Source organism: Branchiostoma lanceolatum, chromosome 9 (genome assembly GCF_035083965.1).
Source record: "Branchiostoma lanceolatum isolate klBraLanc5 chromosome 9, klBraLanc5.hap2, whole genome shotgun sequence".
NCBI classification, from domain to species: Eukaryota; Metazoa; Chordata; class Leptocardii; order Amphioxiformes; family Branchiostomatidae; genus Branchiostoma; species Branchiostoma lanceolatum.
Window position 1 is genome coordinate 8,951,401 of NC_089730.1, and position 23,392 is coordinate 8,974,792.

Genomic DNA, 23,392 nt, shown 5'->3' on the forward strand with positions numbered 1-23,392 from the left:
GGGGATTTTTTACCCAGTTGAAAGCAGTTCAAAACAAAGGACAGTTGATTACTTGGTTTGGCCAAAGGTAGTTGTTGAACCAGTTTTAGAGGATTCGAGTCTCACGCTGTTGTACATCCGTCCGGACGTCCGACCTCACAAGGATTTTTCTCGTGCAGTTTCTTAGTTTTAACCGACGTGTACATGGACTAGATGGCCGTGGAAAGTGTCTTTCTACTGCTTGTTGTCCTGGCATCAATACCATTGGCAGCGAAGGGACAAAGTACGTATCGTTTCTTACTTCTGTCACCATGTAGTCAGTGACATTTCACCTGTCGCCATAAGAGGTAAATGACTCTCACGTTTTCTGCAAGGACAATTTTAAACATTCGGCGAGTTGAATATAATCTCCAAGCAGATCTATCGGTGGCAATGACACTTTCTAAAGGGAAAAAGTACACAATTTAATTTTATTGGCCACCGAGGTGGCCAATAATACTGCTTCTGCAGAGATTTGGAAATTGCAATAGATACATCTAGAAAAAACTGTCACATCATTTGCTAGCTGACCTCCTATTTAGTATAGCTTACATCTATATCCAGTGTGTGGTTCAGATACTCTCCAAGCTGAGGTTGTTGGAGAAAACTGTGATCAGTTGGTGGAGAGAGCTGACAAAAAAATTAAACGGGGCATCTGATAAGAAGATCACAATTTTACCCAACAACCTCTGCTTGGAGAGTATGGTTCAGACACTTGCGTGCCACGTCCCGACTTTCATAATGGCGAATTTCAATTATTCACGCTGCGTTATGATGTTACTGTAATCATACTTATGCGTAAGAACAGTCGTTACACTTCTTTGTAGAGATCAAAGTAGGCAGTATGATGGATAATGTGTTGTGTGGGGGAAGGGGGATGTATCTTTATTTTCGCACATGAGCGGATTTCGACTCGCCACTAAAAAGTGAAGCTTACTAAGGTCGACGGCGATGTAAGAAGAACGAAATAAAAACAGTATACTTCTTGAATTATCAGAGGTTTAGAAAGAGGACATCTCTGAATCTCTGTCATGTTTCATTTGTCAAAATAACCAGCGTTTCTTAGAAGGGAAACGTTGATATAGCTGCCCTTGCCTCTAGCAATTTGGGGTCGACTGTTAAATGGTGCCCCCCGCCCGCTGAAGCGGCTCATTACCATACGATGAGTTGACAGACATATTGTCAGATACAGCTTGACGTTAACGTCACGAAATATGCGCGCAATATCCCTTCAAAAATCATCGATTCTCCAAAGCTACAGACTGACATTACTATGATTTAACAGTAATATTTTACTACACCAAAGCGCTGATTTGATTATAAGGTCACATACTGTAACTAGTGGCCTGTAAGGAAACGTAAATGTCACCGCGGTAAGTGCCCTGACTCACCGGTATCTGACGTCAATCTGGGCTGAGCTGAACACTGTTCGTGGTTATAGTGGTGACCTGGATTATTCAACTGGAAAAATGAACATAACACAAAAAGTTTGGAAGCTTAAGTTTGACTCATTTTTCTTATGATTAGCATTTTCACTAACATCATTTGGCAACTTGCATAAATGCATAGTCATTGCAGTTTGCAGGGCTCATTCTATTCTCTTTTGCAGCGTGTCCGGACGGCTACAGCTACAATGCCGGTCTGTGCTACCGATGGACCGAGACCCTCTCGTTTGCTCTGGATGCCATCGACGACTGTGCGTCTGACGGGGCGACCCTCGCCTTGCCCCGTAGTCAGGGCGAGCACGACTACCTGACCGGCCTGGTCTCAGAGACCATCCTTATCGGCGTCACGGATATTTTCAATGAAGGGACATGGGAGTACTCGGACGGCACTCCGATTGGAGCCTTCAACAAGCTTCTTCCCGATGCAGATCATCCAAACACCGGCCAGATAGACTGTGTGGTCATGTCCAAAGACCACGCTTACATGTGGAAACCCAGTTCCTGCTCCCAACAACAGTACGGCTATGTCTGTCAAAAGGGTGAGGAGTCCATTATTTCTTATTAACTCCATGAAAAATGGAGGTATTGTTTTGTTTGTTTGTGTGTGTGTGTGTGTGTGTGTGTGTGTGTGTGTGTGTGTGTGTATATGTGTGTGTGTTAGTTTGTTTGTGGTGGTGGTGGTGTGTGTGTGTGTGTGCCTTGTGTGTGTGTGTGTCTGTGTTTATGTTTCAACAAATTTGTGGTCAGCGATGAATGACAAACCTCTGGAAGAATTGTTATGTGGGTACGTGTCAAGACGAAGACCAAGGTAGATTTTTAGGGCCTCCTGGGTGTGTGGCCTTGGTACTGCAGCAGAACTTCTGGCTTTTGTATCTTTGGTCCTGGACATGCTATGTCCTTTTTTTTTTTTATAGCAGGTGGCCTTTGACGTAAGGAAGAAGTGGTGTAGGTCTGGGCCCCTAGCAGCTTGTTCTGATTTGATATATGTCGTTTTGTGATTGTATATTACTTCTGATTGTACACGGTTTCATGCCGTTAGCCTGGTAAGGATGCTATTATAGCTATGGAATTTAGTACATGGGCGAGGTAGTGCTTTCCAAAGTACGTATGTTTGCAACGGTCGGTACAAAGTGACAGTGCTCTACCTACCACACTGGTGATCTTATGGGTGACATCTATGCGCATCTACTTTCGCTGGTTTAAAAAAAAAGGAAAAGGAAAGGGAATTATGACCTCCGTCTTCGCTCGCCACAGGCAAATCTTTACTACAACTCCGTGGCGGCATCATCTTTATCGAACAATTTACAGGACATGTACACTCGACCACTTTTATTCGCAAATTGTAAAGGAGACGTGTCCTTTAGGACCTATTTTGTGTCTTTTGTTATCCGATGATGTGTTCGTGAAGTGTCTTAGATATTATCATTTGTGATTTTGAATGGTCACTATATTGGAAAAGAAGTCAAATAAGCCTCAAGAATTGAAACCCCTTTGCGAGCCTTTCACGATTTCTCCATTCCCACAAACACGAAAATTTGGCAATTTGGCGGTCGTTTCAACCGCTTTTCAGCAGGCGGCCGGGAGCGGTACTGCAGTTTGGTCTATGATAGATCATGTAGTCACTACTTGTAGAATGTAAATATATGTACAAGAAATTAGAAACAGAGCATGACATTTAGCATGACATTTACGACACTAGTTGACATAAGAAGGATCGACTTATAGGCACCGCGCGAGGAGCCCATGTAACTGCATGAAGGCCCCTTAAAAGCGCCACCTACATTCATGTATACAGCATATCGTGTAGGTAAAGTATAAAGATATAACGTTACATCTATATGGATGTTATACGTTTTTCCTTTACAACTAAAGCTTAACTTAAGCCTTTTACTCAACTGTTAATCGGCTTATATTATGTAGTTCACGACTTTCATTTTACTTCGTGTTTATTTCATTATTGTGTAAACTATACCTTATTATTATCATTATCTCATTTCCTTGTATTCTTGCAATTAGGCTTCGGGCATGGATTTGCAATAAAGTTATTATTATATTTAGTAAGGGACTGTCAGATAGGCCCGGCCGTCACCCAGAAAACATTACGGTCTTTCACCCCTACATCTGCTTGGAGACTTTATCGGATTTCTAATGACAACTTTGTCCCTGTACTTAATTTGACGTCGAAGTGTGAGAGTGTGTGTATGTAATGGTATGTACATATATGTGTGTAAATGTGTGGGTGTGAGTGCGTATGTATGTGTGTATGTAAGCGCGCGCTTGCGGTTTGCATTTGAAATTGAGTGTATGTGTAGGCGTGTGTGTGTGTGTGTCTCTGTGCGTCTGTGTATCTCTCTCTGTCTCTCTCCCTCTCTCTCTCTCTCTCTGTGTGTTTGTGTGTGTGTGTGTGTGTGTGTGTGGAGGGCTTTAGTTCTAATGCTAAATGTGACTTATATCCCTTTCTTCTCTGTTCTTTTCCAGATGCCGACACAGGGATTCCCCCGCTCGGTAAGTCCCTTGGTTATACAGTATTCTCTATTAGAGTAGATACTAGAAATCAAAACCTTACCTTGTTCCTGAAAGAAAGTTTTGATACGGTGGTTATAACTACAGTAACTAATCTATGTACACTCGGTTCTATTCTCTTTTGCAGCGTGTCCGAACGGCTACAGCTACAATGCCGGTCTGTGCTACCGATGGACCGAGACACTCTCGTCTCCTCTGGATGCCATGGACGACTGTGCGTCTGACGGGTCGACCCTCGCCTTGCCCCGTAGTCAGGGCGAGCACGACTACCTGACCGGCCTGGTCTCAGAGACTACCCTTATCGGCGTGACGGATATTTTAAATGAAGGGACATGGGAGTACTCGGACGGCACTCCGATTGGAGCCTTCAACAAGTTTCTTCCCCATGCAGCCGATGCAGATTATCCCAACACCGCCCAGATAGACTGTGTGGTCATGTCCAAAGACCACGCTTACATGTGGAAACCCAGTTCCTGCTCCCAACAACAGTACAGCTATGTCTGTCAACAGGGTGAGGATTCACTACGTCATTACCGTCGCCAGAAGGATTTTAGATACATGTAATAGATTTTGAGCCACGGCACTGCAGCGGAACGCAAAGTTTTGACACCTCGTCTTCTGGACCATCTTTGGTTTTAATTTTTTTTGTGGCAGATAACTTTTGATGTTAGGAAAAAGTGGTTTTGCTTTACTATACTACTTTCCTTTTTGGTTCTTTTCCAGATGCTGACATGACTCAGTTTCCACAGCTAGGTGAGTTCCTTGGTTAACTTTACATCGGTATGAGACCTGGCGGTAGTTGACATGATCTAACTACAGTAACTTTTTAAAGATCGCCTACAATTCTGTAGAGTATAATCAGAACCTTACCTCGTTCCAAATGTAAGTTTTTATAAGGTGGCTCTAAATGCAGTAACATTGACACATTATAATCGATCTAAAGGCGATTTTACCGGCCGAATAAGGCAGATGCACAATGCAAAGTGTCATGCTCTCTGTATACGACATTATGCAAATTGTACCGACTGTGATGTCATTATCTTGCAGAGTGTCCGGCTGGTTATACGGGTGTGTCCGGCACAAAGTGCTACAGAGTCGTCACCACAGTGGACAGTGCCGTCACGGCGTTAGCAGAGTGCCAGAACGAGGGTGCTGACGCCGTCCTGCCGACGTCAGACCTGGAGCACTACTACCTCAAGTCCCTGGGCCTGGGAACCCACTGGATCGGTGAAGCTTAGATCACTTGTTCTTTGCCTTCAATGACTTCTGTGTCAGCCAGTTTAGTCAAGATAGCTAACTATTTCTTTCAAGTCAGTCAGATGTCTCATTCTACTGCCTCTTCGTCTTTTTAACGACATTCGTGCATGTTCTAGAAGACTTTAGTATTGAGGATTTTAAAAAAAAGATCTCACTCGCTTGAAGTTGGCCTTACGGTGGTGTTAACGACACTCGTGCATGTTCTACGACTACATGACTGAAGTATTGAGGATTTTTACGAGATCTTCCCTTGCTTAAAGTTGGATTGTACATTTCTCGTCCTCACGCAGGTATAACCGATGCTGAGCCCCATGCTACAGAGGGTAACTGGGTTTATATCACTACTGGCCTTCCACCACTGGGTGCTTTTAACAGGTATGTTATGTATCTTATAATAAGTGTACTAACAGTGGTGTATTAACGTTGCCAACGTACTCATTTTTCTCATCATTTTCCCAGTTCTTTTTGCGGATGGAAAAGTCTTGGAAGGTAGCGTTGCATATGTCTTTGTACCCTTGTATCGTGAGACGTTGTCGTATCCATACTTCTTTACAACTACAATTCACATAGGTGGGGCTCCACTGCGAACACAGATGATCTAGACTGTGTGACAATGGACTCCACTGAGGCTTTCCAATGGGCACCAACCAACTGTTTAGACAACCATGCTTGTGTGTGTCAGAAAGGTATTTTCATTCCTACATAACGAAACCAGGCGGATAGTATTAGTAGCTCTATGTTTCTATGAAATAGAAAGTATAAAGACGTTTGTATCAAGTTTGCCAGGTATTATGTTGAGTGACTGAGAGGCACCAAATGTCTGCCTACATTTACCTAAGTGCTGCAGTCATTTCGGAAATGACATTATGTAAAATCCATAAAACCAGACTTTCCATCACAATACATAAAGCAGGGGGTACTTTGATAAGTCATTGAACCTTGGTGTCGGAGTGTTGGCAATTCAAAATTGATGAGTGTTTTGTATTTTTGTGTGTGTCCGTTTGGAATCGTTTCCCCCAGATCCACCTGATCAGTGCCCACCACTGGTGCCCCCAGGGAACGGCGCCGTTAGCGGGTCCAGTTTGCCGGGAGCCGTGGCGACGTTTTCGTGCGATGTTGGATACAACATGCACGGCGCTTCTACAACCACCTGCCAGGCCGACTTAACCTGGAGCAATACAAACTACCCAACTTGCATCAGTAAGAATCCTCTAGATATTGTTGCAATTTTGAGGAGGGGGGGTCGTTGTGCATGTGTGTGTGTTTGCGTGCATGTGTGTGTGTTCATGTGTGGGTTTGTATGTATGCGCGTGTGTGTGTGTGTGCATGTGTGATTATTTGTGTTTGCATGTGTGCATTTATGTGTGTGTGTGCGTGTGTGCAGGTGTGTGTGTACATGTGTGTGTGTGTGTGTGTGTGTGTGCATGTGTGTTCGTGTGGTCATGTGTAGGTTTGTATGAGTGCGTGTGTGTGTGCATGTGTGATTGTGTGTGTGTGCATGTGTGTGTGTGTACATATGTGTGTGTGTGTGTGTGTGTGTGTGTGTGTGTGTGTGTGTGTGTGTGTGTGTTCGTGTGTGTCCAAATGTGCGCAGGGAGACTGTAACATGCATGGGTCTGTAGCAGTTGCCCAAGGTATTTCTTCATCTTTGCCTCTACACAGTTGCCCAATGCCCGCCACTGTCGACTCTCCCGCACGGTTCTCTCAGCCCGGTGTCCCACCCGTACGTGTACCAGGACGAGGTGCTGTTCTCCTGCGACACCGGGTACAACATCGCCGGCGTGTCCAGCATCACGTGTCAGGCTGACGGCTTTTGGAGCGACATGATGCCCACCTGCAACAGTAAGAGGCATTAGCATCCTTTGCAGGCCTTCTGGGTGGCGCCGGCGTTATTTGGAGGAGGGGGGGGGGGGCTGGCCCCGGAGTCGCGATTTTCAACTTATCGGGTCCAGGGACTTTAGCTGGGGAAATCGTATTGCCGGCCATGGAAAGGCAATACGATTGTTGAAAAATCGCGAATCACCGCCCCCCTCCCCCAAAGGCTAGGCTAAGCTATGCTTCTGTTTCCTGTTAGCCAAGCGCCCTGCTGTAGCTAGGTATATAGGTTGATCTATTAAAAAGAAAAGATAGAAACAATAACACAAAAACAATAATTTTTGTACCTAAGCTAACAAGTAAGAGGCAGTATCTAAGGTAAAAATAGTTAACTTATCGACATTTATGATAACTGTGACTTGTACTTGTGTTTGTTCTTAAGAATGCTTTCATATCATGATTAGGAATCATTCTAGTTGGAGATGTGAAGGATGACTTTCTGGGTTAAAGTGGAGCAAGTTTTCTTCCTACTTTAATTTGTTTTACACTTCCCTATCAACATTTCTTGTGGAAAGTCTTTTTATAACTTCAACCACTGCCTTTCCCACTTTCCATCTTTCCACTGAAGTTTGTGTTTTTCCCCATGGCAGTTGTACAATGTCCATTGGTAACGGTTCAACTTCCCGTTATACGGAGTTCTGGCGGATCCCCGTACTCTTACCAAGACGAGGTGACGTTCACCTGTGCGGATGGATACGCCATGGACGGTGCTGCTAATGCGACATGTCAGGCTAGCGGTACCTGGAGCGACGAAGTCCCGACCTGCAATGGTAAGGCCATTTTGATTTGATTACATGGATGTCGGAAGCAAAGTCATGGGGAGGTCCTCTAATTTCATCAGGAAGAAAATACGTCGATGATTATTGTTGGTGTTCATTGCTTGCAGACATAGATGCCTGTCTGGCTACTCCGTGCCACGCCCAGGCCACCTGTACAGATAATCCCGCTCCTGCCCTTGATGCAATATGTGAATGTAACACTGGGTACACAGGAGACGGACTGGCTGATGGAAATGGATGTTCAGGTTAGAACTTTTCAAAAATCGAGAATGTTCTCTTAAATTGCGTGAAAATACTTGCACCTTTTAAAATCAGACTGGTGTCTTTAATTTTTTTACCTACGTCATATAGTTGTCACTGTTGTTCACACCGCCAATGTGGATTACAGGATGCCTGCTGGATGAGGGTGTCATTTACATGTTCCAGCTTGGCAAATCATTGATTCTACCCCATACCGCCATACAGTCGTGCAGTGTCCCGCACTGACAGCCCCTGCCAACGGTGCCGTGAGCGGGACCAACTTCTACGGAGACGTGGCCACCTTCACGTGTGACCCAGGGTACAACCTGGTCGGCGGTTCTACAAGAACGTGTCAGGCGGACACCACTTGGAGTGGAAGCTCACCAACATGCACAGGTGAGAAACCACCAGGAGGAGAGACAATGTCTTCTACCAACGCATATGAACGTTCAAATGAAAACTCTTTGATGTCAACTGCTGTCTAGTACTTTGAAATCCGTTTACGTATATCTAGAAAGAACATTTGTATTGTTGTGGTCTTTTTTGTAGCTTCTTGACATCTTTTGCAGCAATGTTGATTCTGAGAGGTTCGCTGTACCGAGCGAATTAAGCCTGCTGGATGAGGGTGTCATTTGCATGTTCCAGCTTGACAAATCATTGATTCTATCCCATACCGCCATACAGCCGTACAGTGTCCCGCACTGACAGCCCCTGCCAACGGTGCCGTGAGCGGGACCAACTTCTACGGAGACGTGGCCACCTTCACGTGTGACCCAGGGTACGGCCTGGTCGGCGGTTCTACAAGAACGTGTCAGGCGGACACCACTTGGAGTGGAAGCTCACCAACATGCACAGGTGAGAAACCACCGTGAGGAGAGACAATGTCTTCTACCAACGCAGATGAACGTTCAAATGAAAATTCTTTGATTTCAACTGTCGTCAAGTACTTTAACCCATTTATATATTTTGTATCGTTTTGATCTTTTTTATCTTCTAGAATTGTTGACATCTTTTGTAGCAATGTCCCCTTTCCAAGCCGAACTTTCCGTTGGAATCCGTGCACATAAAGGCTTTTGACATGTATCCGAATTTTTAAAACAGCTTGGTACTTTCCCATAATAAATCCGCTCTTCTGCTGACGTTACTGACATTTGCTCCTGAAAAATTAATGAGCTAGCCTTTTTGGCACAAACAGCCTTTATTTTGTTCTGAACCCAAAGTAGCGATGTCAGACGCAACCTGATTGACTGACAGCTTCCCCATCGACCTTGGCGGGTTTTCGTGACAAGACGAACTTGTGGCAATCCTCCGATTGGCTGAAAGCTGTTCGGTAGTGACATCACCAACTGTCGAAATCAGGGGTCAGACGAGAAGGATTTATTCTGAGAGGTTGGCTGTACCGAGCGAATTAAGCCTGCTGGATGAGGGTGTCATTTGCATGTTCCAGCTTGGCAAATCATTGATTCTACCCCATACCGCCATACAGCCGTACAGTGTCCCGCACTGACAGCTCCTGCCAATGGTGCCGTGAGCGGGACCAACTCATACGAAGACGTGGCCACCTTCACGTGTGACCCAGGGTACAGCCTGGTCGGCGGTTCTACAAGAACGTGTCAGGCGGACACCACTTGGAGTGGAAGCTCACCAACATGCACAGGTGAGAAACCACCGTGAGGAGAGACAATGTCTTCTACCAACGCAGATGAACGTTCAAATGAAAACTCTTTGATTTCAACTGTCGTCTAGTATTTTAACCCATTTATATATTTTGTATCGTTTTGATCTTTTTTAGCTTCCAGAATTGTTGACATCTTTTGTTGCAATGTTCCCTTTCCAAGCCGAACTTTCCGTTGGAATCCGCGCACATAAAGGCTTTTTACATGAATCAGAATTTTTAAAACAGCTTGGTACCCTCCCATAATAAACCCGCTCTTCTGTTGACGTTACTGACATTTGCTAATGAAAAATTAATGAGCCAGCCTTATATGGCACAAACAGCCTTTATTTTGTTCTGAACCTAAAGTAGCAATGTCAGACGCAACCTGATTTACTGACAGCTTCCCCATCGACCTTGACGGATTTCCACAAGACGAACTTGTGGCAATCCTCCGATTGGCTGAAAGCTGTTCGGTAGTGACATCACCAACTGTCGAAATCAGGGGTCAGAAGAGAAGGATTTATTCTGAGAGGTTCACTGTACCGAGCGAATTAAGCCTGCTGGATGAGGGTGTCATTTACATGTTCCAGCTTGACAAATCATTGATTCTACCCCATACCGCCATACAGCCGTACAGTGTCCCGCACTGACAGCCCCCGCCAATGGTGCCGTGAGCGGGACCAACTTCTACGGAGACGTGGCCACCTTCACGTGTGACCCAGGGTACGGCCTGGTCGGCGGTTCTACAAGAACGTGTCAGGCGGACACCACTTGGAGTGGAAGCTCACCAACATGCACAGGTGAAAAACCACCAGGAGGAGAGACAATGTCTTCTACCAACGCAGATGAACGTTCAAATGAAAACTCTTTGATGTCAACTGCTGTCTAGTACTTTTAAATCCGTTTACGTATATCTAGAAAGAACATTTGTATTGTTATGTTTTTTTTTCAGCTTCTTGACATCTTTTGCAGCAATGTAGATTCTGAGAGGTTCGCTGTACCGAGCGAATTAAGCCTGCTGGATGAGGGTGTCATTTGCATGTTCCAGCTTGACAAATCATTGATTCTACCCCATACCGCCATACAGCCGTACAGTGTCCCGCACTGACAGCCCCCGCCAATGGTGCCGTGAGCGGGACCAACTTCTACGGAGACGTGGCCACCTTCACGTGTGACCCAGGGTACAACCTGGTCGGCGGTTCTACAAGAACGTGTCAGGCGGACGCCACTTGGAGTGGAAGCTCACCAACATGCACAGGTGAAAAACCACCAGGAGGAGAGACAATGTCTTCTACCAACACAGATGAACGTTCAAATAAGCCTCTTTGATGTCAACTGCTGTCTAGTACTTTTAAATCCATTTACGTATATCTAGAAAGAACATTTGTATTGTTATGGTCTTTTTTGTACGTTCGTAGCTTCTTGACATCTTTTGCAGCAATGTTGATTCTGAGAGCTCGAGGTTCTCTGTACCGAGCGAATTAAGCCTGCTGGATGAGGGTGTCATTTGCATGTTCCAGCTTGACAAATCATTGATTCTACCCTTTACAGCCGTACAGTGTCCCGCACTGACGGACCCTGCCAACGGTGCCGTGAGCGGGACCAACTTCTACGGAGACGTGGCCACCTTCACGTGTGACCCAGGGTACGGCCTGGTCGGTGGTTCTACAAGAACGTGTCAGGCGGACACCACTTGGAGTGGAAGCTCACCAACATGCTCAGGTGAGAAACCACCAGGAGGAGAGACAATGTCTTCTACCAACGCAGATGAACGTTCAAATGAAAACTCTTTGATGTGAACTGCTGTCTAGTACTTTTAAATCCATTTACGTATATCTAGAAAGAACATTTGTATTGTTATGGTCTTTTTTGTACGTGTGTAGCTTCTCGACATCTTTTGCAGCAATGTTGATTCTGAGAGGTTCTCTGTACCGAGCGAATTAAGCCTGCTAGATGAGGGTGCATTTTAAAATCGGGCTGGTGTCTTTACTTTTGACCTAGCTACTAGTACATTTATGTAGATAGTTATCACAATGATTGTGTCTTGTTGTTGCCATCTGCAGACATAGATGCCTGTCTGGCTAATCCGTGCCACGCCCAGGCCACCTGTAGAGATAATCCCGCTCCTGCCCTTGATGCAACTTGTCAATGTAACACTGGGTACACAGGAGACGGACAGGCTGATGGAACTGGATGTTCAGGTTAGACCTTTTCAAAAATCGAAATTGTTCTCTTACACTATGGTAAATTGCATGAAAATCAGACAAATACTTGTGCCTTTTAGACTCAGGCTGATGTCTTTACTTTTGACCTAGCTACTAGTACATTTATGCAGATAGTTATCATACTGATTGTGTCTTATTGTTGCCATCTGCAGACATAGATGCCTGTTTGGCTAATCCGTGCCACGCCCAGGCCACCTGTAGAGATAATCCCGCTCCTGCCCTTGATGTAACTTGTCAATGTAACACTGGGTACACAGGAGACGGACAGGCTGATGGAACTGGATGTTCAGGTTAGACCTTTTCAAAAATCGAAATTGTTCTCTTACACTATGGTAAATTGCATGAAAATCAGACAAATACTTGTGCCTTTTAGACTCAGGCTGATGTCTTTACTTTTGACCTAGCTACTAGTACATTTATGCAGATAGTTATCATACTGATTGTGTCTTATTGTTGCCATCTGCAGACATAGATGCCTGTTTGGCTAATCCGTGCCACGCCCAGGCCACCTGTAGAGATAATCCCGCTCCTGCCCTTGATGCAGCTTGTCAATGTAACACTGGGTACACAGGAGACGGACAGGCTGATGGAACTGGATGTTCAGGTTAGACCTTTTCAAAAATCGAAATTGTTCTCTTACACTATGGTAAATTGCGTGAAAATCAGACAAATACTTGTGCCTTTTAGAATCAGGCTGGTGTCTTCACTTTTGACCTAGCTACTAGTACATTTTTTACTAGTACATCAATCTATCGATCTATTAATCTATCAATCTATCGTTGTCAATGAGCACTTCCAAGTTAGTTATTCTATTTTGGCGTCCTGATCATGTATATATATATAAAACGTTATATATATATATATACATTTTTTTGTAATGTTAATTTGCAGTTAGAGTAAGTCGTGCTTTTTTCTTTTGATAGATTTTCCCCCAAACCTATTTTTGGTCCTTTTTTACTGCAGTCACAAGTGAATGTATACCGAACCCCTGCCAGTATGGAGGCACCTGTGGTGAGCTGTCCCCGTCCGGGTACACCTGTCGGTGCAGGAGCGGCTACATTGGAGACAACTGTCAAATAGGTTGGACTTGGCATTTGTCTCTAATAGTGTCAATCTCCAAGCAGATTGACCGATGGCAATGACAGTATCCAAAGGCCCAAAGCGGTCCCGGTGGTCAGTCTGACTGCTTTGGGCCTTTGGACACTGCCATTGCCACCGGCAAATTCTCTTGGATATTATATCGGGGTGTCTTGGTTTATACAAATGTACAATATCGATTATCATGAAGCGATGGACCGTATCATCTCCCGAGTTACTAACTTTCACTTCTGTATGAATTTTGAGACATTTTAAAACTTTTCTCTGTGAGATCTTGTGCGTGGGGACGATTTGGTCATCAGACTAACGTTACATTCTAAATTCAGTTTTGAAGTCGGGTACAACACCATTAAATGGTCATGACAAAGTCACAAATGATGCCATTGATACATGAACGCAGCTCATCGTTACATGGGAGAATGCTAATCTCCAAGTAGATGTAAGGATGGGCTCGTTCTCAGTGTGGTACGTCTGTTTTTGCCTCATCTGACTCTCGTTTCTATTGTTGCATTTTTAACATTTCTCATTTTAGTTCATTGCAACTTTATCGAAATTGTTCGCTTTAAGCTGTATTTTGTATAGCACCAATTTTCTAACATTTTCAGGTTGCAACATCAAGTACCACAAATTCCCAGTGGACCAGTTTGGTATCCACAACGGCAAGTGCTACTGGTTCTCTAGGAAAAGTGATAGAAGAAAATACAAAAGTGCGGAGACCTTTTGCAGCAGCAACCACGGAGGGAGACTCGTCATAATTAAGGACAAGAACAAGCAGTCGTTCCTTGAGAGCAAGATCAAAATGTTCCAAATAGGAAGGTGCGTTCATAACCTTTATGTAACTACATTTCTACATGAAGCTACCGCTTTTAGTAGTGGGAGAACGTAAACGGCAAAAATAGTTACTCAAGCAGCTGGATAAAATTTTGAAACAGTCAACTGATAGTCAACCCTTTTCTGGGTTAGGGTATCCAGGGGGCGTAAGGTAGAAGTGACGAAATATAACGTTACATAAACCGTGTGCGTCGGAGACAGGCAATAACATACTACCACAGGGGTTTTTCTAGAAAAATCAAACAAGAGGGAGCATACACAGGCAAGGGAGTGAATTCTATGTATTTATGGAAGAATCGATTGCCGAGGGAATGCTGTATGCTGGATATTAAGCTAAAATCTGAATTTGACAAGGGGGTGCTGGGCTGAAACAAGAGGGTGCAGCGCCCCTCTTTCCTGATTTAGATGAACCCCTGCTACCATATTGAACTCATTGTTTATTGCACTATGTACTAATAACAGTCTGAGAACAGTCCAGAGAGTTTTCCCCAGACAACCGCATTTCTTGCACAGTATATAACATACAAATTGAAAGTACAGATTTTCAGGTGGCCCTGTCGTTGTTGCTAAAGCCCCGGTCACACTAAACTCACGTCGTACCTACGATGCACGTACGATGCATTTCCCGTACAACGCAGGTAAATCGCAGGTAAATCGCAGGTAAATCGTAGGTAAAATCAGCTATCGCAGAGCGTCGGGTGATGTTCAAAATTTTCCGGCGTCGTGCGATTTGTCACGTGTCGCTCATCTCATATGTGTGCACTTTTCATCTGACCTTTGCAAGATGGTGATGCCACCAGAAAGAATCAGGCTGGTGTGGCTGCAGATACAGCTAAATAGAGTACAGGGAAGGCAAGCTGTAATTTTGGCAGCCCTCATCAGGGTTCTGCAAGAAAGACAGAATGCGAGAAGGCGACGGAGGTGGTGGGTGAGGCCGTGAATCCAGCGGCGGACCTTACTAGGCCAATACGACACACTTTTGATTGAGTTGGCTCGAGAGTGTGGTGGGGACTACTTCAGAAACCAAAAGCAGTCGAGCGCATAGTGAGCGCTGCTATATGTTTGCATAATCTCATGAGAGAAAGCTACCCAGGCTTACAAAACAGAGACTTGGGGCCAGGGGGGCCAAAGTTGTCCCTGGGGCATGGAGGCAGGCCGGGATGTTTGGATGAGATGCGAAATGTGCGGGGGGGATGTGGCAAACATAGAGGGAAAACAGCTAAGAGTCTATCTGAAACAGTACTACAATAAACCTGTGGGTTCGTTGCCATGGCAGCACCATATGATATAGACCGATTTGCATGTATAGATATGTGCGCTGATGATGGCTTCAGTTGTTTTTAGTTTATGACAACAGAGACGCATAAGCATAAAGATATGTCTTCTAGTAACTTTATTTTTCACCCCTTAATATCAAGATATGTTAATGAAATAATCTTTACAAATCACCCTTTCACATCCGGGGCAAACTGGCTTAAAATTGGACAAAATAACGTTTTGTTGCATCGCATCCTTATTCTTTTAATGTATTAGAACGCCTCCTTATTCAGTTTTGTTTTCGAATTTATAAAAAAAGTTACAGTAATTTCTCAAATCGCAAATCTTTCTCAACTCTTTATTTGTTTGAAACAACCTCACAGAAGTACATATAATTCGTACAGATACATGCACTTCTGAATTGCGTTGATCTTACATGATAACACACCTATGTACACAATATTGCCTTAAACAACCACTCAGAAGTAAAGATATAAAACGAGGGTGAAACGAAAACATTCCAACTGATCATGGAGCACAACATTTGTTTATGGTTTGATACATATCTTCAGTGGGATGTACTGATATATGGATTTCTCTGAAAGTGAAGTGCATGTGACAGCAATTAACTGCAAAATGAAAGTTTCAGTCTTTTTAGTATCTTTCTTTCGTTAAGAGATACAGGATGATATGTTTACAACATAAAGCAATCGTTGATACCAATAAAAAAACTCAGTTCTGGTCGTCCTGCTGGTTGTGCTGCTGTTCCCGGGCGTCTGCCAGCTTCAGATAGCCGTGACACCAGAGTATAGCATACAGACGTCACGCCATAAGTCCTTGGGTAGGTTCTTCAGGGAATGAGGTCTGATCTAATTATGAACCCACGTGTGTATAGCCATGAAACAATATCGTATGCATCACCTGTGCGCGATACTCGATCTGACACGTGGAAAATCGTAGCCTTGAAAGCAGGCTCTTCAGCGGTCGCGCTGTACACCAGTTGCCACTGTGCTCTGGTGGCTGCACGTCTCAACAACATCGACAATATCAGGGAAAACTGAAACCATCAGAACACGGTCGAAATGTATACATTTTTCATCTCATTGGTATAAAAAGAAGGCCGTAGTGAAGTCTGTATTGGGGGCAATAAAAATCGTACGGCGACGGAAGCAAAATTTTGAACATGTTCAAAATCATCTTTAGCTGTATTTTCCGGCGTAGGACGCTCGCCGATGGCTACTTTTACGTGCGATTTACCTGCGATTTACCTGCGATTGACCTAGGTACACTAAAAAAAACCATCGTACGATGTACCTACGTTTTATGTGACCACCACTTTGTATGTGTTAACTATTGCACCCGGTTTTTCCCAAACGTACGACGTACGGCGCTGTCATGACGGAAGAAACCCCATCGCAGGTACGACGTGAGTTTAGTGTGACCATAGCTTAACCAGACACCAGACAGTGATTTTAACACATTTTGTCCCGGGAATGTAACAGACTACGTCACTTCCTATTGCCAGTAATCTGTGATTTCTGTCGTACGCGTATAGTATTTCCAAGTGGATCGGCCTGAACGACCGTGGCAGGGAGAAAGCCTTCAAGTGGAGTGACGATTCCGATTTCGATGCCAGCGTCTACCACAATTGGCGCAGCATCCCGACTGGGCGTCACAAGAACCGGGACTGCACGGCTATTTCTAAAGCCAAGGACTCTAAGTGGGTCCTGCTCAATTGCAATAAGATTGGACAGGCCTTTATCTGTGAACTGGGTGAGTAAAAGCTTTTCCCTCCTTTCGTGATCAGTTACCTTTACCATTTGTTGAAATGCAGATATATACCTGATGAGGTATCGTTAGTACTATTGAAAAAGTATCCCGAGTGGGAATCTTATTTAAGAAAACGTTACACGTAGCACGTGATATTTGTAGAAACCACTTTGACGCTCCGCTCAACTCTTCAAAAGACTTCAATACAATCAGATATGTCCCCATCCTACTATCAACGAAGGTGACTATTTGTACGCACCAAGGACATTATAATGTCCTTGGTGCGTACAAGTCGTGCTGTTATCTCAGAGACAGCACCTGAATGCGCTTTTTTGTTACCAGTTAGCAAAGCAAATATATAATGTTGATACTCAATACTAGATCTTTGCTGTCACAGTCGTTTTCCACAATCATTCCTGCTGCCATGCCTTTTCTTCTCGCCAGGCTGGTCTAATCTCCAAGCAGGTCTGTCGGTGGCAATGGCAGTATCCAGCGGGCAAAAGCAGTTTTATTGGCCAGTTGGACTGATTTTGCCAGTTGGATACTGTCATATATCTGCTTGAAGATTAAGGCTGTTCCAGTCTTCAATGAGCAGAGCCACTGTTCTCGTACTACGTCATGTATCAGTGTGTAATCTGCCGTTCTGTCACGGTCTCTGCAATTGCACGGCGTTGGCTATGGCTTTCAACCAGAACGCAGTTTGACTGCTAGTTTTGTTAATTCATTTTTCTATGTACTCTATCCCTGCATTTTGTGTATGCCTTCATATGTATTCTAATGCGTCTTGTGAATTTTTTTAAGATTTTGAATATTGTTCAGTTTAAATACCAGGGGGCACCCTTTGTAATAGCGCTTGGTTGAATAAATCAATCAAATCAAATCAACGCAGTTTGACCATAGTGTTGTTTATTTGCTTACAGGTACCCCCTTCATCTAGATGACCGTGCGAGTGCGAAACTGACCATTGCTGTCGAAGAGAACAGACCCGTGCAGCGATCAGCTTACGAATGAGACAGCTAACAGTGCGAAAACAACGAGGACTACCGTCAGTCCTGAATATTCCGATATCTTTCTTTTTCTCCATCGTTACATTATTTTCCAGGCCTTCATAAGACGAAAGGAACCAATTACATGTATGACTGCTTTTCTCTGGTAACCATTAGATTCCAACATTTCTTGAAAACCTATAGTCATCATCATCATCATCATCCACTGGTCTGTGCATCTGCAGTCGTTGAAACGTCCTGCAGCTGCATTCAGTCTTTCTTCATCTTCCTCCACGTTTCCTTGCATCCTGCGAGCTCCCTTAGCTCTCGGAGTTTCTTTCCTGTTGTGGGAGGGCCTTGCCCTCTGTGCTTCAGATCTCCCTTCAGCATAGTCCTTATTTCAAAACATAAAAACTTGGCTCTGACGCCTGAGTACATGTACATTCAATTGTACCAAATAGAAATCAGTACTAGTGTTTGTAGCCTTATACATGCCATTCAGTTGTAAGTCTGACCTGGTATCAATAACGATGCCATTAGCTTTCAAATGCGACAGTATATTATACATAAGTATATTGTATTGAAGCATATATTTACTTCATCATAGTGGTGTTAATGCATACTAACTACGCCCTTTCATGATATCTTGTATTTATCGTATTTGTATACATGTATGTATGACTCACAAATAGGAAAGACCCATGGTAGGATTCTTTTTAAACTAGTCATATATTTCATTATTTGAACATAGGTTATGTAGGGTCACCATTAATTACTTTCATATACATTTCCATAAAACATAGTAAAACAGAACTGATATAGTGGAAATAGTAGTTTTGACCTTACCAAGAGCTTATTTGTATTTGTATGACATTTCATAGAACCCTGCCTGGGGTGATAACTTTAGACACTTGCTATATTGCATTCATATATCATCATTATAGATATATCATATACGTTACATCTATCACGAGCTCTGAATATATATTCACACAATATTGTAATCATATATTATTCTTTTTGTTTCATTTTTATCCTTGCCATGATAAGATACTTCATGCCACACGTAGAACACTTAAGCTGTTCCTGAGATGCCAGGAAAAGATCTAGGTTCACTGGTTTTGAAAATAACGACTGACTTGTTTTGCAAGAAACAACAGCGGTATGTAGAAAGATGTCAAGAGATGTACGTATGTTAGAACATAGGGAGTGATTGACATCCAGACGATTCCATCTATCAACCTCAAGTTTATTTGATCATTTCATTTTTCACATTCTCTACATAACATAACATACATAACATAGTGTCAAATTATCACATTCTACTATTCTTCAATTGCGAGGTGTTTAGTGTGTATATCATAATAAACAAGTGAAAGATACTTGCAGCCATTGGATGTGTTTTTAATTTGTTGTGTGTGTGTTGCTGCATGGTGACGAAATGAGTGAAAAAATTGTCTTCAAGTTCTCTAAACCCTAGCCTCACCAATGATAGCAAAGGATAGACAGGCTGTTGAAATCATTGACTGCAACGCTGACATAGTGGTTATTAGTTAATAGTACTGCAATTTGTTTAGTTTAATGATGGCCTCAAGCTCAACCATTAGTGATTTTTAACCATATGTCAGGAGCGGAGGTAGAACTGCAACAAGGAGAAAAACATTCATCTGTCGTAACATAAAAGGCACATAACTTTACTACTAAGCGGTATACACGGTGACACACACTATCTATAGTCTAGCTTCCACCTGAAATACTCATTACAATGAAAATCGTCATTACAATGCTGGGATCTTTAGTTTGACAGCTGCTTAGTATCAACAGAATATGACTTTGCTCATGGCTGTCAATATCAGTCACAAGGAAAGTACCTCAGTATGGTGACACAGGCATGGGCAAACAGACCGTGTTTAATGCGTGCTACATGGTTGAGTGACCGGGTTTCGGGATCAAGGCACACGATGTCTCGACTTCCACAGCCCTTGTCGTAGCCTCCGTAGATGTGGATCTTCCCAGCGTAGACGGCCATTCCACAAAACCGTCCAACTCCCGTGTTGGCTGCAATGCTCCAGGCACCACCGCATTCGCCTGGCTTGAAACACAGCACTTTGGAATGTAGTCCGGCAACATAAATTTTACCGTTGAGAGCTGCTGCTGTGATGCATGCACCTCTAACAGGCATGTCCTTCTGAGGGTGCCACTGGGAGTCACCTGGCTTGAAGCGATATACAGTAGAGGTTAGTTTCTTCTCGGCATCATACCCACCCATCACGTAGATGTTGCCATCCAAGACTGCAACAGCGTGGTTGTACCTTGCCTGCGGGAGTGCAACACCTTTTTTCCAATAATTTTCTCTTCGGTCATAGACCTCAACAGATGCTAGAGCAGGCATGATGTCATTTCTGCCACCGATTGCATACACTTTACCTTGTAACACTGCAAGGTTGTGATCATGCCGCTCTGTCTCCATCTCATGAAGCCCGGAAAAGCCTTCTCCCCCAAGTTGTGACTGGTATACCAAGACATGCTTGCCCGAAGACAAAATAATGTCACTTGTGCCCAAAGCAGCAGCAGCAAATACTGGAACACTGTCAGTGGTTAATCCGGCCATACGATGATACCCATTGAGCATTGCGATGGTGTGATTGTAAACAGTATGACCTATTTCTTCTTTCTTTATCCCTCCAATGATCACAACTGCCTCCATCCAACCACTCACACTGCGGGGACGGGTGCGGGGTGACTGGACCTCCCCTGGGAACAGCTGGTATCTGCGAGTTTCCTTGAAAATATCCTGGCAAGACTTCCGTAAAGCGTCGTTACTCTCCACATTCTCCAAAAAGTACATCCTGTCCATGAAGGGGAACCTGACCAGTTCCATCAGCTCTCTCATCTCCTTCTTCCTCTTCCTGGTGTCATGGTTGATCCATGCCATCACTGCTGTGTACACTGTTTCTTCAGATGCAATGAGGTTGTCAGACGAGACGAGTGTGATGAGGTGTTCCTTAGATATAGAAAGGAACCCAGGCATTTTGCAGACAGCTTCAAACTCCTCCATGGCCCAAAAACTCGCTTTCTTCTCCAGGTCTGGGCAGGACAGCATGTTTCCTACCTGCAGCATCTGCAGACAGTCTTTGGCACTCAGATTCTTGGATATGAAAGTCACACATGCATCACGTACGGGTTGGATCTGGAAGAAGTTGGCCGCTTCTAGAAGATTGACAGCATTGCCTTCTGTGATGGTGACTTTAGATGTGTAGGCATAGTCAACAAGAAGCTGCATGGCATTACTGTCGACTTCATGAATAGTTACTTTGTGCTCCTCACTCTCGCGATGTCCATTGCAGAACATTGCGCGAAAGTATTCACTGCAAGTAGCCAGAACATTTCTGTGGCATGGGATCTCTTTTCCGGAGACGCAAAGGGTAACATCAACCAGTTGGTTGTCAGATCGAAGTTCCTGCAAGCCCTGCAAGAGGGCGCCTGCATGTGGATTGTGGCAGAAGTCAAATGATGCCTGTGATCCCTGCATTCCCGCCATCATGTATCCTGGAAAACAGCAAGACATTCTGTCAGTTATATTTTATGGGTATGCCTAAACACCTCACCCGACCTCATCCGACCTCACCCGACCTCATCCGAGTCTAAAATGCAGTGTATACGGGACAGGGACATCATTTGACGTTCTGGACACGTTAAATATGCAATTATGAATGCAAAACAAGCAGCAAACTCTAAGTATTTGCCAGTTTTTATAAGTTATTCCGCTCTAACGGGTGCCGCGAAACCCCCATATGGTGCGTATTTGGGTTGTAAACAATGGCGAAACCCCGCGGAAAATAGATCAATTTTGACTCGTTAAATCTCGTTTCTGACAAAAGTCTGATTCCTCTGAAGCACTGTAGGAGATTGGTGAACTTGTTACGATACCGGAGACACATTTATATGCTTGATCTGACCTATTTTGACTGCACTATTGAGCTTTTTCCGTGACCATGCATGTCTTGATACTCAAAACGTCGCGTATCACCCTTCTATCTTGGAAACGAGCGGAGTAACTTATAAAAACTGGTAAATACTTAGAGTTTGCTGCTTGTTTTGCATTCATAATTGTATATTTAACGTATCCAGAACGTCAAATAATGTCCCTGCCCCGTATACACTGCATTTTAGACTCGGATGAGGTCGGGTGAGGTCGGATGAGGTCGGGTGAGGTGTTTAGGCATACCGATATTTTATTTCTAGACAAAAGATGACTTCTCAAAGATAAATCTAACATTCATTGGTTCATTGGTAACATAACCACATTTGTGTAGCACTGTGTAGAACTGTTATAGGAGACCTAGTGTAGAACTATAGGAGGAGCCAGGAGAGGTCCCGGATGTAGTATGACGAGAGACGAGGTAGAGTCTAGATGTAGTTAGGTTCACATTGAGTCTTCACGTTGTGTTGGACCGTTCCGTCCCATTGCTAGAGTAACAGTATCAAAACGTCTGTCTGGCCAAGAGAAGATATTTCTTCAAATGGAGCAAGGCGTCCATCTGTTCCTTGTTGCTGCTCTGAGCGCACTGATGATCTGTGTCATACTTTCCACCATCAAATGTCGTCAAGTGTCTGGAGGGAAATGAATTCACATCACCTTTCTCAGACACACAGTCATCATCATCATAATAAAGTACCCCCAAATAACCCCATGAGAGCAAAAATAAAAATCAAAGAAGGCAAGACGCAAAATTTTGTTGCCTCCCTACAAATTAAGACGGCTTTCCCTACGAATTACGGTAAATAAAAGCAGCCTATGCGCCAAAAATAATTACTCAAGCAACTCGATAAGATTTTGAAACAGTTTCAAAATCTTATCCAGTTGCTTGAGTAATTATTTTTGGCGTATCTTATTACCTGGATGTCTAACCTTCATCAACGTAGACTGCGATGCTTTACGGAAAAGAGCATGCAGACCCTCCTCAAAGTAGGGAGGGGGAGGTCCCAGGCAAGGACAGGCAGGCCTCCAGCCTAGCACGGAAATTATGACTGAACGGTGGGAGACGTCACAACCGTGCCGGGCATTCTACTGGGAAGTAGTATGGGGGATATACGAGTATTTGTATGTGTCTGAGTTTGAAATTATAGGTGGTGGCTTCCCTGTGGTGGTTCACACATTATACATGTGTGACAAATGGACTAAGCCTCACATATTAACGTTACCAAAATTATGCCAGTTGGTTCAACAGTTTTGCTACCTTAACTTGTGACAATTTGGAAATTCTGACTTACCGGGGTCGGGAATGTAACCTCCTTGATGTCACCCTCAGAATCCTCGCCAGGTCAGCAAAAAAGCGCGGGTAACTTCTAAGACGTTCAAAGGTCACCGACACCCCATGGTTCAAAAGCGCCGACTAGCAGTTTGACATATTCCTGCAGTGATACTTGC

The 23,392-nt window shown here is 44.0% G+C and overlaps 2 protein-coding genes across 11 annotated transcripts; one reads left to right on the forward strand and one right to left on the reverse strand.

The window, feature by feature from the left end:
* The first annotated feature begins 83 nt into the window (after positions 1–83).
* LOC136442463 (P-selectin-like) lies at positions 84–19,343 on the forward strand. 8 transcript variants are annotated; one of them, XM_066439328.1, is made up of 25 exons: positions 86–262; positions 1,628–2,002; positions 3,942–3,968; positions 4,114–4,497; positions 4,710–4,739; positions 5,034–5,213; positions 5,534–5,618; positions 5,814–5,929; positions 6,264–6,443; positions 6,906–7,085; positions 7,709–7,888; positions 8,005–8,142; positions 8,363–8,533; positions 8,822–8,992; positions 9,624–9,794; positions 10,424–10,594; positions 10,882–11,052; positions 11,346–11,516; positions 11,858–11,995; positions 12,172–12,309; positions 12,486–12,623; positions 12,983–13,099; positions 13,723–13,933; positions 16,761–16,978; positions 17,896–19,343. In XM_066439328.1, exons 1-25 carry the CDS (start codon positions 193–195, stop codon positions 17,910–17,912), a joined length of 3,948 nt encoding a protein of 1,315 aa, XP_066295425.1. In that variant the 5' UTR covers positions 86–192; the 3' UTR covers positions 17,913–19,343. The 8 variants fall into 8 exon arrangements, with proteins under 8 accessions (XP_066295429.1, XP_066295431.1, XP_066295433.1 ...); XM_066439332.1 differs by lacking the exon at positions 8,363–8,533 and having other exon boundaries at positions 84–262; XM_066439329.1 differs by lacking the exon at positions 11,858–11,995.
* Positions 19,190–23,368, reverse strand: LOC136442465 (kelch-like protein 24). Of its 3 annotated transcripts, none has more exons than XM_066439339.1 (2): positions 23,236–23,368; positions 19,190–21,510 (listed from the first exon to the last, which is right to left on the reverse strand). In XM_066439339.1, the coding sequence occupies exon 2, from the start codon at positions 21,503–21,505 to the stop codon at positions 19,814–19,816; it is 1,692 nt and encodes a 563-aa protein (XP_066295436.1). In that variant the 5' UTR covers positions 21,506–21,510; positions 23,236–23,368; the 3' UTR covers positions 19,190–19,813. The 3 variants fall into 3 exon arrangements, with proteins under 3 accessions (XP_066295436.1, XP_066295435.1, XP_066295438.1); XM_066439338.1 differs by lacking the exon at positions 23,236–23,368 and adding an exon at positions 22,861–23,119; XM_066439341.1 differs by lacking the exon at positions 23,236–23,368 and adding an exon at positions 22,874–23,118.
* Between the last annotated feature and the right edge of the window lie 24 nt (positions 23,369–23,392).

Excerpts from the sequence above, each read along its gene's own strand:
- LOC136442463 (XM_066439328.1), top strand. The coding sequence starts at position 193 with ATGGCCGTGGAAAGTGTCTTTCTACTGCTTGTTGTCCTGGCATCAATA. Across the intron at positions 7,086-7,708 it reads CATGATGCCCACCTGCAACA|TTGTACAATGTCCATTGGTA; the intron begins GTAAGAGGCATT and ends TCCCCATGGCAG. Across the intron at positions 10,595-10,881 it reads AAGCTCACCAACATGCACAG|CCGTACAGTGTCCCGCACTG; the intron begins GTGAAAAACCAC and ends ACCGCCATACAG.